At 43.5% G+C, this 21398-nt stretch overlaps 1 protein-coding gene across 5 annotated transcripts in view; it reads right to left on the reverse strand.

The window, feature by feature from the left end:
• ABLIM3 (actin binding LIM protein family member 3) overlaps positions 1 to 21398 on the reverse strand; it is a 143363-nt gene that overhangs the window by 96364 nt on the left and 25601 nt on the right. For all 5 annotated transcript variants that reach the window (XM_027081638.1, XM_027081635.1, XM_027081634.1 and 2 more), the window contains exon 3: positions 5032 to 5169. In XM_027081638.1, coding sequence (XP_026937439.1) covers positions 5032 to 5169 — 138 coding nt within the window. The remainder of the gene's footprint in view (positions 1 to 5031; positions 5170 to 21398) is intronic.

The following is a 21398-nucleotide window of genomic DNA, read 5'->3' on the forward strand; positions in this document are numbered from 1 at the left end:
AGCAATTCAATCTCACCTCAAGAAACAAGGAAAATCTCAAATAAACAATCTAACCATACATCTAAAGCAACTAGAGAAAGAAGAACGAAGAAAACCTAAAGTCAGTAGAAGGAAAGAAATCATAAAGATCAGAGCAGAAATAAATGAAATAGAAATGAAGAAAACAATAGCAAAGATCAGTAAAACCAGAAGCTGGTTCTTTAAGAAGATAAACAAAATTGATAAACCGTTAGCCAGCTTCATCAAGAAAAAAAGGGAGAGGATGCAAATCAATAAAATTAGAAATGAAAAAGGTGAAAGCACAACTGACATTGCAGAAATACAAAGGATTATAAGAGACTACTACAAACAACTATATGCCAATAAAATGGACAACCACAAAGAAATGGACAAATTCTTGGAAAGGTACAATTTTCCAAGACTGAACCTGGAAGAACTAGAAAATATAAACAGCCCTATCCCAATTAATGAAATTGCAACTGTAATTAAAAATCTTCCAACAAACAGAAGTCCAGGACCAGATGGCTTCACAGGCGAATTCTATCAAACATTTACGGAAGATCTGACAACAATTCTTCTCAAATTCTTCCAAAAAACTGCAGAAGGAGAAACACTACCAAATACATTCTACAAAGCCACTGTCACCCTGATACCAAAACCAGACAAAGATATCACAAAAAAAGAAAATTATGGACCAATATCACTGATGAATATCGATGCAAAAATCCTCAAAAAATACTAGCAAACAGAATCCAACAATATATTAGAAGGATCATACACTATGATCAAGTGGGATTTATCCAAGGGATGCAAGGATTCATCAACATATGCAAATCAATCAATGTGATACACCATATTAACAAATTAACGAATAAAAACCATATGATCAGGCTTCCCTGGTGGCGCAGTGGTAGAGAGTCCGCCTGCCGATGCAGCGGATACGGGTTCGTGTCCGGGAAGATCCCACATGCTGCGGAGCGGCTAGGCCCGTGAGCCATGGCCGTTGAGCCTGCGTGTCCAGAGCCTGCGCTCTGCAATGGGAGAGGCCACAACAGTGAGAGGCCCGCGTACCACAAAAAAACAAACAAACAAAACAACAACAACAAAAAAAACCCATATGATCATCTCAATAGATGCAGAAAAAGCTTTTGACAAAATTCAACACCCATTTATGATAGAAACTCTCTAGAAAATGGGCATAGAGGGAACCTACTGCAACATAATAAAGACCATATATGACAAACCCACAGCAAACATCATACTGAGTGATGAAAAACTGAAAGCATTTCCACTAAGATCAGGAACAAGGCAAGGATGTCCACTCTCACCACTCTTATTCAACATAGTTTTGGAAGCCCTAGCCACAGCAATCAGAGCAGAAAAAGAAATAAAAGGAATACAAATTGGAAAGGAAGAAGTAAAACTGTCACTGTTTGCAGATACTATACATAGAAAATCCTAAAGATGCCACCAGAAAACAACTAGAACTAATCAGTGAACTTGGTAAGGCTGCAGGACACAAAATTAATGCATAGAACTCTCTGGCATTCCTATACACTAACAACGAAAAATCAGAAAGAGAAATTAAGGAAACAACCCCACTTACCATTGCAACAAAAGGAATAAAATAAGTAGGAATTTATTTCTAAATAAATTAAGGAGGCCAAAGATTTGTACTCAGAAAACTATAAAACACTGACAAAAGAAATCAAAGATGACATAAACAGATGCAGAAATATACCATGTTCTTGGATTGGAAGAATCAACACTGTGAAAAATGACTATACTGCCCAAAGCAATCTACAGATTCAGTGCAGTCCCTATCAAACTACCAATGGCATTCTTCACAGAATTAGAACAAGAAATGTTACAATTCGTATGGAAACACAAAAGACCCCGAATAGCTGAAGCAATCTTGAGAAAGAAAAACAGACCTGGAGGAATCAGGCTCCCCGACTTCAAACTATACCACAAAGCTATAGTAATCAAGACAGTATGGTACTGGCACAAAAACAGAAATATAGATCAATGGAACAGGATAGAAAGCCCAGAGATAAACCCATGCAATATAGTCACCCAGTTTACAAAAAAGGAGGCAAGAACATACAACAGAGAAAAGACAGACTCTTCAATAAGTGGTGCTGGGAAAACTGGACAGCTACATGTAGAAGAATGAAATTAGAACACTATATAATACCATAAACAAAAATAAACTCCAAATGGATTAAAGACCTAAATGTAAGACCAGATACTATAAAACTCTTAGAGGAAAACATAAGAAAAACATTCTTTGACATAAGCCACAGCAAGATCTTTTTTGACCCACCTCCTAGAATAATGAAAATAAAAAACAAAAATAAACAAATTGGACCTAATTAAACTTAAAAGCATTTGCACAGCAAAGGAAACCATAAACAAGATGAAAAGACAACCCTTAGAATGGGAGAAAATATTTGCACATGAAACAACTGACGAAGGATTAATCTCCAAAATACACAAACAGCTCATGGAACTCAATATCAAAAAAACAAACAACGCAATCCAAAAATGAGCAGAAGACCTAAATAGACATTTCTCCAAAGAAGACATACAGATGGCCAAGAGGCACATGAAAAGATGCTCAACATCACTAATTATTAGAGAAATGCAAATCAAAGCTACAATGAGGTATCACCTGACACCAGTCAGAATTATCAAAAAATCTAGAAACAATAAATGCTGGAAAGGGTGTGGAGAAAAGGGAACCATCTTGCACTGTTGGTGGGAATGTAAATTTATACAGCCACTATGGAGAACAGTATGGAGGTTCCTTAAAAAACTAAAAATGGAAATACCACATGACTCAGCAATCCCACTATTGGGCATACACCCTAAGAAAAACATAATTCAAAAAGAGACATGTAACACAATGTTCACTGCAGCACTATTTACAATAGCCAAGACATGGAAGCAACCTCAATGTCCATCGACAGATGAATGGATAAAGAAGATGTGGCACATATATACAATAGAATATTATTCAGCCATAAAAAGAAACAAAATTGAGTTATTTGTAGTGAGGTGGATGGACCTAGGGTCTGTCATACAGAGTGAAGTAAGTCAGAAAGAGAAAAACAAATACTGTATGGTAACACATATATATGGAATCTAAAAAAAAAAAAAAATGGTTCTGAAGAACCTAGGGGCAGGACAGGAATAAAGACGCAGATGTAGGGAATGGACTTGAGGACACAGGGAGGGGGAAGGGTAAGCTGGGACGAAGTGAGAGAGTGGCATCGACATATACACGCTACCAAATGTAAAATAGATAGCTAGTGGGGAGCAACCGCATAGCACAGGGAGATCAGCTCGGTGCTTTGTGACGACCTAGAGGGGTGGGATAGGGAGGGTGGGAGGGAGGCTCGAGAGGGAGGGGATATGGGGATATATGTATGCATATGGCTGATTCACTTTGTTGTACAACAGAAACTAACACAGTACTATGAAGCAATTATACTCCAATAAAGATGTATTAAAAATATATTCTGTAATAACCTAAATGGGAAAAGAATTTGAAAAAGAATAGATATATGTATATGTAGAACTGAATCCCTTTGCTATCCACCTTTGCTGTAACACAACATTGTAAATCAACTATTCTCCAATATAAAATAAAAATTTAAAAAATAAAATAAAATAAAAGCCACACAATTAAAATATACCCCATATAAGCTTCTATAAATAAATTAGGGAATATGAATATGAGAGTTATTTGCTCAGTGAAGAGTCCAGTTAGATCCTGGGGAAGGAAATTTGCAACTTTAATGATGGCAGAGGAAGTCAATCTCAGATACATGAGGCTGAAGTTCAGTAGCAGATACTAAAATGAACAGATCTGGGGGTTTCAGCTGACCTTAAATTCAATATACATCAGTGCTGTGAAGTGGCTTCTCGGGAAGTTCATTCAATATCAGTCACATTAAAGAAATGTAGTCCTTGCTGTATTTGGCAGACCTTGAGAAGTATGGTCTGTTTTGGGCAGTAGGCTTTAGGGATGATAGTGACAACCCAGAACGGATCAAGGAAGAAGACTTCAGGATGATTATACAAGTTGGAATCATTTCAGATGAGGCCCAGTTTAAGGACCTGCAATATAACTGTGTATGTGGGGCAGACCTGGCTACAAGTCTGTGAAGGGCAGCCACCGGGAAAAGCAACCACAAAGAGCTCATCAAACCCCATGAGGACAAATCTAAAACCAAGTGGAAGTTAAAGGTTTGAGGTCAAACATTTTCTAAACTCACAGAGCAATCCAACATCAGAATGGATTCTCTGTGGAACAGGAAGCCTGGAAGAAAAGTTCAAGAAGTGGAGGCTGGAGTGGCATTAGACAGGGACACTGGGGAGGGAGTGTTGTCCTGTTTGGGCCAGAGGGCTCTCAGGGCTCCTTCAGCCGAGTCCCTCTTTTCCTGCTGCTAGTGAGCCTTCTTCCTTTGGGAATGCTTAGCTGGGTTGAGCTAAGGTTTTATAAATTAGCCATGGGTAAGCTGTCACAATTAGAGGTAACGCAGCGTCCATCTGCTCCCAAATGGCAAACCTTACCGAAGTCAAGACGTACCTTCTCCCTTGTGAAACCTAACCTCTGAGGATTGTCACACTCACGTCAGAGCCACGCCAAATTTTAGCCGTGACAGCTTGCTCTTTCATTGGCTCTCAAATTGATTTATAGGCACAAGCCAGCAGTCTTCTCAGATGTGTAAGATAAGCTTGCAGGATTGCCTTTTTCCTTCTGGGTCAGTGCTTCCACTCTGGGGTCACCAGGCTCCCTTTCTCCCCCACCCCCCCCATATCCCACGGCTTCCCTCACTCTACCCTCCCTCTTCACGCCATGCCGCTGAAGGGAGAATTCTCATTACTGGCTCAAGGAAGGTCATTTTAGGCCTTTGCAGGTATCTCAATTGCCTGTGTCTGTTCTGCCTGCCCCATGGCATGTCCTGGGGTGAGAGCATGGCGAGGAATCTGAGAAGGGTGTTGGGAGATTGGGCCTCCTACCTTGACAGGTGAAGCATCTGATGTGGAAATGGTTATTGTGGACGCGAACCACCTCCCCTTTGCAGGTGTCTCCACATCGATAGCACTGGATGACACTGGAGCTGCCCCGGGGATTGTAAGGATTCTGCTGATAAGGAACTGTAAAGAGAAACAAAGAGATCACCATCCAGAAGGTCCTTATTCTTTAAAAAGTCTGCCATAAGAAATGATTATAATCTTAACTGGCAGAAAAAGCAGAAAGGGTGACAATGATTAGCAAAATACCTTCAATACATCATCAGGCTGAGTATGCCAAGCTAAGACATCTTTAGAAGGTGAGTGGCATTAAGATATGAGTCCATAAATCTCCTTAAGTAGGCAGAGACTTACAAGTGAGCATAACCTTTTCTTGCAATAACAGAGGCCAAATTCACAAATGAAGAAAAATAAAAGAGGAAGTTGAGTATTTCAAGGTAAACGATCCAGAAATACTATTTCTTGGGAGATCTCTGGATCAATACCAGGCCCCAAACATAGGGAATTTAGGTCTTGCCATTGACTCCTGGGTCTCAAGGAAATGGGTGGCTGACTCTGCCTCCAAATGGCCTTTTTGTTGAGCAAGAAACAGTCCCTCTCGGCACCTCAGTTTATACATCTATAAAATGAGGATGGACAATGGTAGTTGACTTTCTATAAAGGCATGAAGGGAGGCACTGTAGTTGGAAGGAAGTTGATGAGGCGACTCACCTTACAACTGCCATTGAACAGCACTTTCCATAACATTGAGAAGATGTCACATGTGTATAGTTAAGAAGAAAGAGCTGGTGGAGACTATGAAGGGGCTGAAGTCACTGGGACTGCAGTGCTATGGTCAGCATTTGATGATGCTGCAGACCTATACTTGCCTTTTGAGGCTACTGATCTCTTGCTTCAATTTTTCTCATGGCTACTTTTCTAGATTTCCTTTCCCTGAAATATACTTTGCTTGACCATTCTATAATCTGGTCATCTAGCATTTAATAATAGTAGGCACCTGTCTAGAACATAAAATTTCAGGGTTGGAAGGGATATTAATAGCTGTCTGGTCCAACCACATTATATATAAACTGCTGAGATAACTTTGCCAGTGAGGAACCCAATCTTCTCTCTTGGAGGAAGTCCCTAGGGGCCCCAGGAAGAGAACCACTCAATTCCTCAATTTTTACTCAAGGCTGTAGCAACAGTCCACAAACTTCTGCTCATACCCTATTAGGATAAGGCTCACTTTTGTCCTAACCATAAGGATGACCACTTGATTGGAGGGGAATATGGTGTCTAGCATTTAGACATGTAGACTTACTGGCTAAACTCTGAATAAGCATAACATAAGTTAACCTGGACTCACAGAAACCTTGAACTGCCAAGGAACCTAGAGGTCACCTAGTTCAAGGGTTCTTGACCTAGTGTGGTAGCTGTTGTGTCTGTTCACCGAAATTTCAATCTTTTATTCTTGGCACGTGGTGTCTTGCTTGGCAACGAAATGTGGATGGAAATCGTGTGTCACTTCCAACTGGAAGCCCTAGGAGGCAGTATGGTATCTGCCACATTGCCTTCCCATAGCCCAGCAGCCAGTGGTACCCCCAGATGGTGTGCAGGATGCCTCAGCTTGGATCCCTGGCTGAGAAATCCTAGAGCAGAGCTCTAAGCTAACCCAGGATGAACATCTATCATGAGCCAGGAGGAATATTTGGTGGCATATCTTCTAAGATTTTTTTGTTGCTGTAGCATACCTGACATCTAATATTTCTAATGAAATATAAAATTTGGTGTTATATACATTATCCTACAGCTTTTTTCAGATTCTCAAAGATGATCTCCATAACTGATCTCATCCACCCTCCTCCTTTTAAAGTCAAGGAACAGGAAAGCAGGACTTTCGATTACCTCCCACATCTTGAATCATAAGTGCACGGTAGGGCAAAGAGCTGGTTGCTTAGCCCTGAAACTACTATTGCTGAAAACTTTGCTATCTGAGGTGGGAGAATAATACCTTTCTTACAGTCTTTCTCTCAAGGAGTTCATGTCCCTTAAGTTTTTTTTTTCTGTCTTAAATTTAAGACAAAAGTTAAATGAGTTAGCTAGTTAACTAAAATATTAATTAACTCAGTAAATGGGTTAATACATGTAAAGCATTTCAAAACGTGCATGAAGTGCTCCACAAATGTATCCAGTGCTCCACTGGTATCATGACCATCACATCCTCCCCAGAGCTCAGAGCAATCTTTTTCCACCCCCAGAATATCCACAAACATTCTCCTTAGTCCTGTCTCCTTTGCTTCTTTTTCTGATTCCTGCTTAATGTCCCCTGGAATATATTTCACTCTCCCGTCTCCCCCCTCCCCCCAATTTTGGAGAAAAATATAGATTCTATTTATATGAGCAATGTAATGATCTACTACCGCTAAGGGAAATAAAGCTGAGTCTGAAAATAAAATAGTAATAGTATAATCATCACCATCAATAATGAGAGCTCTTGAAAGTATCCAAAGTCCCTCCAGAATCACTATGCAAACTTTCATCTACCTCTTCTAATTGATCCCACCTTATTGTTCAAGAACCAGCAAGATCAATTAAATTTTTCTAATTTGATTTTCTGGGGAGATGGATTAGTGATCATGGTTTTCAGTCAAAACTCAATCTTTGAACCATTCAAATAAAAAGCCATAAAATCAGAGTGAGGGGATGGATTGGGAAAACAGACTTTCTGGGGCAGAGTACCCACGGGCTCCCAGCCCTAACTCTACTGCTCCCTTCAGGATGAGGGTGCTGTTATGGTGATGCTGACTGTGACCAGAGTCCACAAATGTCTGACGTTTATAAATAGTCCCATAAACAGAAATGCATGCATTGTTGGTGTGAGTTCTTCGAGATTGCTGATGTAAGCCGTGACTATAAAAGGTCAACGGTGTAGCATGATTTCAGCTTACGGACATGTGAAGACCTTTCCTTATCCAGACAGTGCCAACAGGAACTCTGGGGATCACGGGAAGCTCCACTGAGATATGCCACATCTGCTCTTGCCCTGGAAGCCACCTCATTTTCAGTAAGATTTTGTATTGTCAGTTAAGTCAGCAACTTAATCTAACCTTATTGTGTGTGTGTATGGGGGTGGTGGTGCGGTGATATCTCTTCCCTCCAATCTATAACACCCTCTGAAACTCTAAAATTTTACTGTTGATTTTCTGCTGGTTATTATTTCCATTAATTTTTATCTCAAAGTACTAAAATTCAGTCATGTGATTTACAATATTTATCTATGGGCAAATGTCTTTTGAATTCCAAACTGACTTATACATGAAGTTTTAGACTGCTTTGTGTTAGGAACTGCCTATCCTTGAGAGCACCATTTGAAAGCAGGACATTCGTTCTTCAAAGCCTCAAAGGACATTAGCTCTTCTCACTTGTGAAATAATCCATGAAGTTACCAAGTTTAGACATATGGGTCATGTGCTATATTTCTAAAACGCACGCAAGGAATCTCTGGCTTCTGTTTCATGTTAGTTGGCCAAAAAGTGTACCCAGGAGAGTCATTCCCAGTTACTAGTCCTTAAGCGGTGATGTCCAATAGAATTTTCTGAGATATGGAAATGTTCTATATCTACGCTGTCCAATGTAATAATCACTAGCCATATGTGGCTATTGGGCACGTGAAATGTGGCTATTGGGCACTTGAAATGTGGCTAGTGTGACTGAGCTACTGAAATTTTAATTTAATTTTAATTAACATAAATTTACATTGCAATAGCTGCATGTGACTAGTTGTTGCCATAGTGGACACGATAGCCTTATAGTTTCACAAATGGAACTTGCATTAAGAATGAAGAAATGGGCTTCCCTGGTGGCGCAGTGGTTGAGAGTCCGCCTGCCGATGCAGGGGACGCGGGTTCGTGTCCCGGTCCGGGAAGATCCCACATGCCGCGGAGCGGCTGCGCCTGTGAGCCATGGCCGCTGAGCCTGCGCGTCCGGAGCCTGTGCTCCGCGACGGGAGAGGCCACAGCGGTGAGAGGCCCGCGTACCGCAAAAAAAAAAAAAAGAATGAAGAAATTAAACTTGGTTGAATCCTATTTATACAAAAATAACATGTATGAATTAATTTGGGAATACCACCTCAGACTTAAGTTATTTCTTTTTATCCCTGAAGAGTTTAAAAATTGTATTTAAAAATAATTTGCAATAAGAACCAGTTACACACACATTCACCCATCCTGAATTTGATCTGGAGACAAAAGCTTCTGCGCAGTGAAATAAATACTGATTGTTTTTTAAAAGGACAATTTTTCAGGTACTGTAAGACTGAACAATCTTAATCTTTCCAAGAATAAAAGCAAGATAATCAGTTGACAATGGCTATCAGTATACTTTTTAAAAATAAATTTATTTATTCATTTATTTAATTTTTGGTTGCACTGGGTCTTCCCTGCTGCACACGGGCTTTCTCTAGTTGTTAAGAGTGGGGGCTACTCTTCGTTGCAGTGCGTGGGCTTCTCATTGCAGTGGCTTCTCTTGCTGTGGAGCATGGGCTCTCGGCACGCAGGCTTCAGTAGTTGTGGCATGTGGGCTCCGTAGTTGTGGCTCGTGGGCTCTAGAGCGCAGGCTCAGTAGTTGTGGCGCACGGGCTTAGTTGCTCCGCGGCACGTGGGATCTTCCCGGACCAGGGCTTGAACCCATGTCCCCTGCATCGGCAGGCAGATTCTCAACCACTGTGCCACCAGGGAAGTCCCCAGTACAATTTTTTACGAAAGAAAATCAGCTGGTCAATGACTATGAGATTAAAAATTAAGGGTCTGGGGCTTCCCTGGTGGCGCAGCGGTTGAGAGTCTGCCTGCCGATGCAGGGGACATGGGTTCGTGCCCCGGTCCGGGAAGATCCCACGTGCCGTGGAGCGGCTGGGCCCGTGAGCCATGGCCGCTGAGCCTGCGCGTCCGGAGCCTGTGCTCCGCGGCGGGAGAGGCCGCAGCAGTGAGAGGCCCGCGTAAGGCCAAAAAATAATAATAATAATAATAAAAAATTAAGGGTCTGAAACATTAAGTATTCTTCTACATGCTTACCAAATCTTTAGTGTTCTAAAGATGAGAAAATACATCTTAATTCCACAACTAAATTTGCAAGTAAAACTCTTCCCCAAATATTACCAAGATAATTTAAAACTGCTGGAACAAAACAACATATTGGAAGGGGAGGGGTTACTGGCCCCTCTGAAGTTAAAAGGAGCACGAGAGTTGAACAATAGCAGGAAACAAATTCAGCATCCAGTTCCTCTACCTGGCCGTTCCTCTCTCCCTCTGTCGTTCCTCATCTTGTGTTTCTCTCTCTGATGGGTAGTGCTGGGGGTCTCCTCTCTGCAGTCACCTAGTTTTATACAGGATTGGGCAAATCCTGTAACTTCTCTGGCCTCAATTGCGTCCTTAGTCACAAAGGAGATTGGACAAAATGATTTATAAAATTTCCTCCAACTGAAAACTGGTTCTGTCTCTGTGTGTCCTTTGCTGTACATCTTTCTTTCCCTCCATCCTTTCTTTTCTCCATTAACTTTCTCCCGCTTTTAAACTAGACTGTGCTGTATCTTATCAGATTTATTAGTCTCTCTTAAAAGCAGATAATGGCATGATTCCTCTCTCAAAAACAATGCAACCTAAGTTATGTTCTCTTTACTGATGTAGTGCCTGCACCATGTTTTTTCCTCTTCTGAGGGTCACTTAACCTTGTAGATAAAAGTGTTCCCACATCCTAATTGAGTCGTCTTTATAAAATAGTCTTTAAAAGGTAGAAGCACCTATGCAAGGGTTGGGTATAATTAAAAGAGTGACAAAACTGATGTGGAGACAGTATAACAACTGTGAATAATTGGCTGGAAGTGTAATAAAAACAGTGGAGCTTCTGTCTGAACAGTGAAACATCAAGCAGAGCATCAACCGGTTCAGCAATGAGCTCGCAACAGCCTGGGGCCCAGGAAAACAACCAGGTACAGCAGCTGTCACATGCCGCCAGCTCCCAGAGTACTCTTAGTGTGTTCACAGGTATTCACTAAAGACCCAGGAGGAGACGCAAGTGAGGATCCAGGCATTTCACAGGTAGAAAGCTATCCGTCTGAAAGGTTAGGGTGGGGTCTGGCTATAAGAGTTATCTGGTAGTTCAGAAACAGGCCCTTCAATTTGATTTTGGAGTTGAATCAGAACACACGGCACTGATCCTGTTTCCTGTGTAAGACCACCGAGATGCGGGATCTCTGTGTGGGAAGCGGTGCGAAGAAGCTCACGGCACAGAGGTCAAGGGTGTAGATGCTGGAGTCAGGAGGGCTGCGTTTGTGTTGCAGCCCTGCCACTTGGCCAAGTTATGTGAGACCAGTCTTAGTTTGCTCATCTCTAGAGTGGGAATAACTCCGGTCATTTGTGAGTATGAAATTACCTAAGCAATATAAAAGTGTTTAGTACACTGCCTGGCATGTCACTTGGGCTCCATAAGTATAAGCAATAGTTAATATTAAAGAATCTTCAAAGCCATGTACCCCTACCTCCTACTCAATGCAAGAGTTCTTTCTAAATTACTACCCCTACCAGCTTGCCACTGAGCTTTGCTTGAACATTGTCAGATCCGTTTTTGGACCAGTCCAGCTTGGGCAAAGGTTTTCTGGTTTTCCCTCCCTGCTGTCAAGAAAAATGCCCTTGGCTGCAGCCCATTCCACCAAAAGCAACCTCCTTTTTTCTCCCCCATCTCCAAACTCTCTCTGTTTATAGGTTTGAGCTGCAGAGGTGGGTGGCTGACATGCTTTTGATATATCCTGCAGAGGAATGTGTGAATTGGGTGTTTCCTGTTGTGGGAATGAGAGGCTATGATCTATGTTTTCCTGGGGTGGTGTATTTTGGGCACATCTGCTGTTTCCAGGGGGATGTGTTAGCGTGCTTGTTGTCTGTGCATACTTTGAATAAGTGAGTAATTTGTTTTCTGAAAACTCTGATAGGAAGACAGTGAGAGCTGCTTCTGGTATCCCCGAAGGGTCACACATGTGTCATCTCATTGTGTCATTACATCTATGCTCCTCATGTGAATACCTGGAACCAGACTCTTAGAGCTGAGGTTTAACATTACAACAGGTGGGCTGGGGGTCAGTGTTCCAAGATGCAGAAGCATAGGAGGGAGTTTGGAATGGAAGACATGCATGAAGAAACTAGAGGGGTAAATGCATAAGGGAAAGTCTGGGAGGATAATAACAGATATTATTATTCCACTAGGAACTGTGCTCAGCAATTTACATATGTCATCTTACTGAGTTTTCATAATTCAGGAGGAGCTATTATTATTATCGTCTTTATTATTCAGATGAGGAAATGGAGACCCAGAAAACTGAGGTCATTTGTCCAAGGTTACACGGTTAGTAAATGGCAGAGGCAGGATCTGGACCCAGGAAGTCTGACTCTAGAACCTGTGCTCTCACCACTAAGCCCTACTGCTTGCCATGCAGAAGAGCCAACAGTGGCTACCTCTGGGGAGGAAGTAGGCTCTGGGGGGTGGACAAAAAGGGTATCTAATTTTTTTCCCTCAACAGTAATCATCCATTGCCCAGTTGAATACACACACACACACACACATGAATTTTACAAAGATTTAAGAATAATGATGGAGGGTACTAACATACAGACCAGGAAACTGGGAACAGTAAATCAGCCGCTCTGGCAGACGATGAGGAAACTGTGATTGCTGCCCCGGGGCCAGGGGCTATCAGCCTTGAGCGGCTTCCCTGGCATGGGCAGGGACAGCCTGACAGGTGGGCATCTGGGTGCCCTGAGACAGGCAGGCTCTGCAGGTGCTGGCAGCTGCAGCAGAGCAGAAGCAGGCGCTCTCTGGGAACCTCACAGATGGCCCCGGCCTGGCCACAGTTTCCCATGTCAGCAGGTCAGTAAAACAGTCTGTCACCCCAAGACGATGTTGTAAAACCTTTGCTGCAACAGAAACTCCTCCATAGCCTCCCTCTGCCAGGCTCCACAGCGTGTACCATGGTCATGGCGTGCAGCTGGCAACATGGCTCGTGCCGCCTTCCTCAGCAACGTGTTGTCAGGACATGTGTCAGAACTGCACGCTCTTGGCCAGACAGACTGCTCTTGCTTAACAGCCAGCTGCCACGCTACCGCTACGGCAGAGAGGACCTGGGCTAGACCCAGACGGCCTTCCCCAGGGTGAGCATCATGGGCCAGGAAATCTGAGCTGAGGTCCACAAAGGGATTGATGTATTTCTCACTTGTTAGTGCAGTCACTTGATAAAATGAGAACTGCATACTCGTTACTCATTTTGCAAATTCAGAAAGTCGACCCGGGTGTAATGTCATAGAATTAACTTTTCACTTTTTTCTATATTAATCTCATTGTAAAAAACTCAAAACTGTATACTTCCAATTGAATTCAATCAAACACTTTAAGATAAGACAAAAACAAACTCATTTCTTTCTTATAACTCAACTTGGTTCCTATTTCAAGACAAGCAGAAACTAAGTTTCGGTGAGTTTGCCCCTCTGCTCCCCCACCCCGTCCTGTTCACTGGGGCTCGTGTCCCCGCCTTGGCTCAGAGGGCAGGTGCACAGGGTCTCTTTCTAAGGACTCAATGAGACCCGTGTTCTCACTTCTTTGAGATTCTCCTCCCCACCTGTGAGCCAGGCAATGAAGTTTGTTAGCTGTGAGTAAAGGAGCCCTTTCTGCCCTCCCTAATTTACGGTTTCTCTAGAACATTTAACTTTGAGATAAATCCTTCCTGATCTAAGGGCACAGACGTCTGAAATCCAAAAGCCAGGAAGAGACCCCTTTTGTCTCTGCCTTCTGCTGCCCATCCAGGCCCTGAGGCCTCGCTCCCTGAAGAGAGGGAAGGCTCAGGAGGGCTGGGAGGGGGAAATGTCAGTGAATATTTCAAAACTATCATCTTGCTACACTTGGTCATGGGGTTTTAGGAATATAATATACAGAGCTGTGTAAGAATGACTGAGGAATAGACAAGATTTGATGGAGAAGGGGAAAAATCCCAAGGTGTCTGCCAGCCTTGGCACTTTTCCCACTTTGGAGGGGCTCCTGTCAATTAACACCAATTCTCTTGTCACTGCTGACTCTGTCCCTCGATACCTTTACCAAGCCCCCAGTCAGAGACTCTGGGAGCTGTAAAAATAGCTAACAGCTAACATGAATTAGGCAATTACTATGTGCCAGGCCCTGAGCTTCATACCTACCATCTCATTTAATTCTCACAACCACTCCATGAGACAGACACCATATGATCTATTTTATATATTTTGTATTTTGTGTATGGGGAATCTGAGGCATAGAGAGGTTAACTAATCTGCCTGAAGTCACACCACACGTACATGTTAGATGCCTAACCAGGCATCGGTAGGACTAGGAGAGGCTCAGTTTTCTCTCCTCTCCTCGGGGCATCTCCAGCAGGGTATCCTTTGCTCAGCATCTCCTGAGGGAAAGGAGACCTGGCCAGGTATCCCTAACAGGGAGAACAGTGCTGCCCCACACTGAGGCCTTGTGGAACCCTTTCCACCTTTTCCTTATCTGAAAACTACTATTTGGGTTTCGTCTGGGGCCCTGGAAACCGTGTTGGAAATAGAGGAACTTCAGGAAGCCAGCAATTGTCTTTGTGCTTTGAGTGACTCAGTCCCTTGGCCTCTGGGCCAGAGGTTTTAATACTTATACAATGTTTGCTTCCTGAGACTCTGGCAGGCCATCAATCTCTGATATGTTGTGGGGAAATCCAAGGAATAGCAGCTGTCACCCGGGTTCCCCTCAACTTACAGATTTTCAGTATCAGAGCAGAGAGCGTGTAGAAAATATCTGTATGTCTAGAGGTTTCCCTCTTTTTTTTCAAAGCTATGAACCCTTTATTGAAATGATGAGATGGCCTCTAGGTTATACTGATTCCATTGCAAACCATGCTTGGAATGCAAACACATGATGGCCTGGTGGTCACTCAGGGAAATCCCTCACACCAGGGTTGCTGGCATTGGATGTGGCTCCCAGACACCTTTACTTGGGAGGCCTGGTGTTTGTTCTTAAATCCTTCCAGAGCACAGTTGTTCCTGAGTCTTCCTTTTGCCTCACCTCTGGCCAGCTTCTCTCCTGCACTGCCAGGCCTTGAAGGCATGGTGTTGTAATCCCCGCCTAGGAGCCTAGGGCTCCAGAGGTGCTGTGACTGCCCTGGGGTAGGACCTGGTGTGCCACCTACTTGTGACCCCTCTCTCCCCAAGGTAGTCCCCAGGGCACCTCCTGTCCCATCTCATCCACATTCCCACCTTCACAGATACAGCCCTGAGGCTCAGAGAAAGGAGAAACTCGCTCAGGGTCCCCATCATGCTGGCCCCACCAGGACTAGCAGGAAAATGCCTTGTTTCAGATCAATGACAGCTTGCAGGGCAGGTCAAAATGAGCTGTAGGTGACACAAGTCAGGGAATTCTCAAAGCCAGCCCACGCAGCCTCAATTCTGAGAAGGTGCGGGTCTCCTGGAGACCAGACACCTCCCCCCAGCCCCCATTTTGGTGTCTAAAGTGCTTATCCCATTGCTCAAAGTTCTACAGGCTCCCCCCATGGCCTCTGCAGTCATCCACTCACTAGAAGCCCCTCCAGCATGATTATACCACCAGAGGGGCTCCCCTTGCAGAAATCTGACCCGCTGCTCAGGCCCTCTCTTCCCCAGGGCTGAGAGGATGGCTTACTATCATTCTACTATACCCCATCTCCTTCCTTTCCACCCTCCTCCCTCCCTTCCTCCCTCCCACCCTTTCTTTTTCCTTCTTTCTTTATCTCCCTCCCTCCCTCGCTCCCTTCTACCTTCCTTCCTTGTTTTTTCTTCATCGCTCTCTCTCTCTCCTCTCTCTCCCTCCCTTCCTCCTCCCTCCCTCCCTCTCTCTTTCTCTCCTCCTAAGATTTCTCTTAATATCTGGTTCTTGCCTGTCAGAGGGAACCACTTCCTTCTAGTCTTTACTCTGCCATTAACTTTTGGTGAGGTCTCAGGCAGGGAACTCCCCAATTCTGGGTCACTGTTTTCCCAACTATAAAGTGAAAGGGTTGCATTCTGTGATCTCTCAGTTTCCTTTCAGATCCAATAGTCTATACTTATTAACAGAGTTGCAACACAAAATACCTCAGGGGCCAGGCAGGTAAAGTCAGTGAAAAATCCACCCAAGGGGACCAAACTGGAGAAACTGGGCCACGGGAAGGGGAAGTTGCTACCCGGCCTCAGCGGATTATTGTCTTGCAAAAACACATCAAGGTCCCAAAGAGGCCTGTCTGTGGGAGCTGGATTCTGCCTGTGGGCCACCTGTTTGGGATCTCTGCATCCAGACAGATAGATGACCACAAAGTCATTTCCAATTACCATCGAGAGAAGTCACATGCCCACCACATGCCTGTAGGATCTGGAAGAACAGAATTATTTCTGAAATGAGGTCTTGCACAGCCCCAGGCTGGACAAGGGAGCACATATAAGCATGTTACTCTCAAGGTCTCGGTGACATTACTCAGGGACAAACAGAGGTTTCCAAACTTTTTTTTAACCATGACCCACTGGAAACAATTAATTTTGCAAAATGACCCAGTACACAAATATGTGACACAAATGTTTCTCAAACAAAACTTATTCTTAGTACACGTAATATGTACTGATATTTTCTTTCCTTTTTCTATTCCTTTCCATTTCAATTCTTTATGCCATTTTATTAAAAAATGTTGTTTGCAACCCAATAATATGTATATTATCAGAAGTGAAAAGAATGATAAAGATTATTCTAGGTTTGCATCGTCCACTACGGTAGCCATTAGTTATATATAACTATTCAAATTAAAATTCGTTAAAATATTAAAAAGTTAAAATTCAGTTCCTCAGCCACATTTGCCACATTTCAAGTACTCAATAGCTACGTGTGGCTAGTGGGAACTCTTTTGGATAACACAGAAAAAAAAAATGTTTTCATTATTGTAGAATGTTCTGTTAGACATTCCTGATTTACCACAAGCCTTACAGTCTTGCCAATGAAGAAACCAAGGCCCTTCAAAGAGATGTACTTGAAATTGTGGATATATGGGTTGGGGACAAATGGACATAGTCTCAAAGATGTCTGCCAGTGATCACAAGAAGATTTAGGATGAAGAGTGGGCCCCCTTCAGATTTATCCTCATTACAGGATTCACAACTCAGAGTCCATCCTGCAAGGTGCTGTATCAAAACCCTAACTTTCACAGAAAAACAGAAGCAAATTTTCATTGCTCTATGGGGCATTTATGGAGTAGTTTCTGTGAGCTGGAGAGAGAAGAGGCTCCGGAACCTGTCAGATCTGGGTTCAAATCCAGGTTGTACGATATTGGGCAAGGTGCTGTATCACTGGGCCTTAGTTTCCCCATCTGTAAAATGGGGATAATAGTATTTACCTTTCAGAATTTTTGAAAGGAGAAATAATATACATAAAATTCCAAGCACATTGTCTGGTATGTTCTTACATGCTAAGTCAAAGTTTGCTATAATAATAATAATGATAGTTGTAACAATTAACAAATGAAGCTAAATATTGTGGAAATGTAAAGATTAAGTAAACAAATCTCCTATTCCACAGGAAATTCCGGGATGGAGTAGGGGAGATTTTAAAAAAAAATGTATCTCTAATGCTAAACCCAGCACTTGCTACTAGGAGGCACTCAATTCATACTTGCCAAATGAATAAATGAATAAAACATATCCCTAAATGCTACAGTCTAAGGTACAAGTTGTTAAAGAATAAGAAAGATACAAAAATCAGAGAGATACATGAAATGCTAAGATTTTTATGAATTATTTCTGATTGGGGGAGGAGAGAGAAAGAAAAAACTTGGAGAAAGCACCATGAAAAGATGTCATTTCTATATTTTTTAGTAGGTTGTTGATATATGATACGTGGGTCAAAGAAGTCAAGATACACAGTAACCGAGAAAAAGAGAGAAATAAAAGACCAAAAGATAATAGGAGGAAAGACAAAGAATACACTTTCTTTTGAGATAAAAAAAATTAATAAAAATAAAGATCCTCCCTAAAAATCAACAAACAAAAGCTGCTTTTTTATCTTTAGGAGACAAAGCTTCATTCAAAGTTTCAAACTGAATTTGTACGGTCCAGGGTAGGAGGGGAAAATAGTTACGTTCAGTGTGTATCAGCAAGTAGTTCTCAATTACGGTTTGGCCCATGTATCATGCCCTGCAAACTGCTTTTTTTCATCCATAAATGTAGTGGACATCTGTTGTTTTGCCTCTTCAGCATCTGCTCTCTGCTTCTTCTGGCAATATAACCTCTCTTTCCCATGGGGAACCCAATCTGTGGGTTTTAGGTGGGCTGAACCTATTCCAACACAGATTAGAAAGGAGCACGGGTCTGGCCACCCAGGCAACCCCAATCTTCTTTCCATGTGATTGGCAGGCACGTGACCTAATCCTCTCTGGAGTTTTTCTACAGGAGCTTTTGCAGAAGCCATCTGGCTTGCTAAGCCAGGAGGAGTCAGTCTAAGACCCCTGGCCCCATCCTATCCTCGGGTCGAGAGAAAGCATCATTCAGATGGAGAGAGAATGAACAGGTCCCTGAATGCATCAGTTGAGTCTGTGGATCAAGATGGGCCTGAAGCCACCGTGCTTCTGAACTTCCCAATTATACAAACCTATATAGCTCAGCTCCTTTAAAAAAAATGAGCCAGTTTGAGTTGGGGTTTCATCAATTGCAACAAATTACTTTATGTCCTCAATTTCCACCTAAATCATAATCTGCTATCAATTTAAATTAAACAGACATTCCAGGACCACTTCATGCTGGACCTCATGTAGCTAAACATGGCCCACAGCATCTTGCTGAGGACACGATGGACCAGGTGGACCTGGTCCCTGCCCTCACGTGACTCACTCTCCAGCAGGGGAAACGGTGGGAAAAGTGCTTCAAGAGAGGAGGATGATTATAGCAGACATGATTGACGCCTTCCCAATAGCTATTCCTCTCTTCATCTGCTAAGAGAACCTCTCTCTTTTGGGGGAAACCCATTTCTGTTTATCCTCCCCTGAGCAGCCATGTCTTTCAGGAATGGTTGTGACCTTTCCTGGACTTAGAGAAGGAATCTTGATTGGTGACAACTGATTCTAGTATTCTCATTCCTTTGCCAACGGATTGACTTAGGCAAAGAAAGGCATGTGATACACTCCTGGCCAATGAGACATGAGGAGAGATCAGGTGGGGCTGTGGAGTCCTGGGAAGGTTTTCTTCACTCTTCTTGGCCTCTGGAGGTTGTCTACTTGGGATGCTGGAACTGCAGCACTGGTGCCCATGATGAACTCTAAGGGGAGCCACCCAAGATAGAAAGAATCTGGGGGTTTGCAGATGATGCTAAACCTCTGAATTAACCTGCCTTGGATCTGCCCCTCTTTGGACGTGCTGTTCTGTAAAACAGATGTGTCTAGATTGTTTAAGCCACTTTTGTTTAAGCTGCAGGCACTCTATGGAACCAAGGCTATGCTATGGGGTCATCCGGGCCATCAGCGAAAGCCTCCTGGAGCCACTCTGGAGATGAACAAAGTTAGCCAAGCAGGGATGGGGTGAGACGAAGTGGTCTTACAGCAGAAGTCAGTGGTGGAAGTGAAACTGGAACAAATTCCTTCATGGAGCCATTTTAAAAAAAAATAAATTTATTTTATTTATTTATTTTTGGCTGCGTTGGGTCTTCATTGCTGCATGCGGGCTTTCTCTAGTTGCGGCGAGCAGGAGCTACTCTTCGTTGCGGTGCGCGGGCTTCTCATTGCAGTGGCTTTTCTTGTTGCGGAGCACAGGCTCTAGGCGCGTGGGTTTCAGTAGTTGTGGCACGTGGGCTCAGTAGCTGTGGTGCATGGGCTTAGTTGCTCCGCGGCATGTGGGATCTTCCCCGACCAGGGCTCGAACCCGTGTCCCCTGCATTGGCAGGTGGATTCTTAACCACTGTGCCACCAGGGAAGCCTCTTCGTGGTGCTTTTTGCTGCATGAGTGTTTCTCAACGTGACCGGCTAACCACCTGCTTCAGAATCCCCTGGGGTTGGGGGGTCAGCGGAGATGGGCATGGATTGCCAAAATGCAGATTCCTAGGCCCAACAACAGACCAACTGAGTCAGACTTTAAAATTTAAACAAGCTCCTCTGGAGAGTCTTTAAAGGCTGAGACCCTCGGGTCAGGGACTAGAAGACTCACACAATTTTTGGCACTGAGATGAGAATTTTAGAAATCCTGATATATTAACTTGTATCAAAGTGCTGTCACAGACAATGTGCCAATATTCTTCTGAGTACTACAAAATATATTTTCTATGATATGTTTGCCAACCTTCACAAATGTTTAAAAAAGTCAATTGGCATTGAAATAATGTCCTAATACAGCTATATTAAACACACGTTTAATTCACTCAGCCCTGGCAGATGGTCATTTCTTTTAGGAAGAGCTGTTTCTGGTCTATTATTAGTCACCCTCCTTCAGGCAGAGATCAATAACACAGGTGGCTATGCAGACAAAGAGACGAGCAGAAGTGTTTCCTCTCTCTCTCTTCTCTCTCTCTCTCTAGTGTATTCTTTTTTTTTTTTTTTTTTTTTAATTTATTTTTGGCTGCGTTGGGTCTTCATTACTGCACCTGGGCTTTTCTCTAGTTGTGGTAAGTGGGGGCTACGCTTCGCTGTGGTGCGTGGGCTTCTCATTGCGGTGGCTTCTCTTGTTGAGGAGCACAGGCTCTAGGCACACGGGCTTCAGTAGTTGTGGCTTGCGGGCTCTAGAGCACAGGCTCAGTAGTTGTGGCTCACGGGCTTAGTTGCTCCGCAGCATGTGAGATATTCCTGGACCAGGGCTCGAACCCGTGTCCTCTGCATTGGCAGGTGGATTCTTAACCACTGCACCACCAGGGAAGTCCCTCTAGTGTATTCTGAGCAATGTAACCGTGACATTGCAGAGCCGGCTTGTGATGGTGCCACTTGCCCAAACCAAAGTCAGTCCTTCAGTGTGATGAGCCCTGAAACTCTTCGTTGGCCTTCACAAAGCCACTCTCATGGTCAATCCATCACTAAGCCATGCAGACGAACCCGTCATGTAGCTCTCCCATTCAGCCTCATTTCCATCTCCACCAGCCCTGGCCCAGCCACAAGTAGCTCTCCTCTGGGTACCACAGTGGCCTTCCTACCAAACATCTTTTCTACATCAGCGGTTCTCAACCAGGGACAATTCTGCAATCCTCCCTGCTCCCTGTGAATCCTAATCCACACCTGCCAGAGGTCATGCCTGGAGACATTTTTCATTGTCACAACTGAGGGTGTGTGTGTGTGTGTGTGTGTGTGTGTGTGTGTGTGTGTGTGTGTG

Source organism: Aethalodelphis obliquidens, unplaced genomic scaffold (genome assembly GCF_003676395.1).
Source record: "Aethalodelphis obliquidens isolate GAN/ISIS:26980383/991018 unplaced genomic scaffold, ASM367639v1 scaffold45, whole genome shotgun sequence".
Lineage (NCBI taxonomy): Eukaryota > Metazoa > Chordata > Mammalia > Artiodactyla > Delphinidae > Aethalodelphis > Aethalodelphis obliquidens.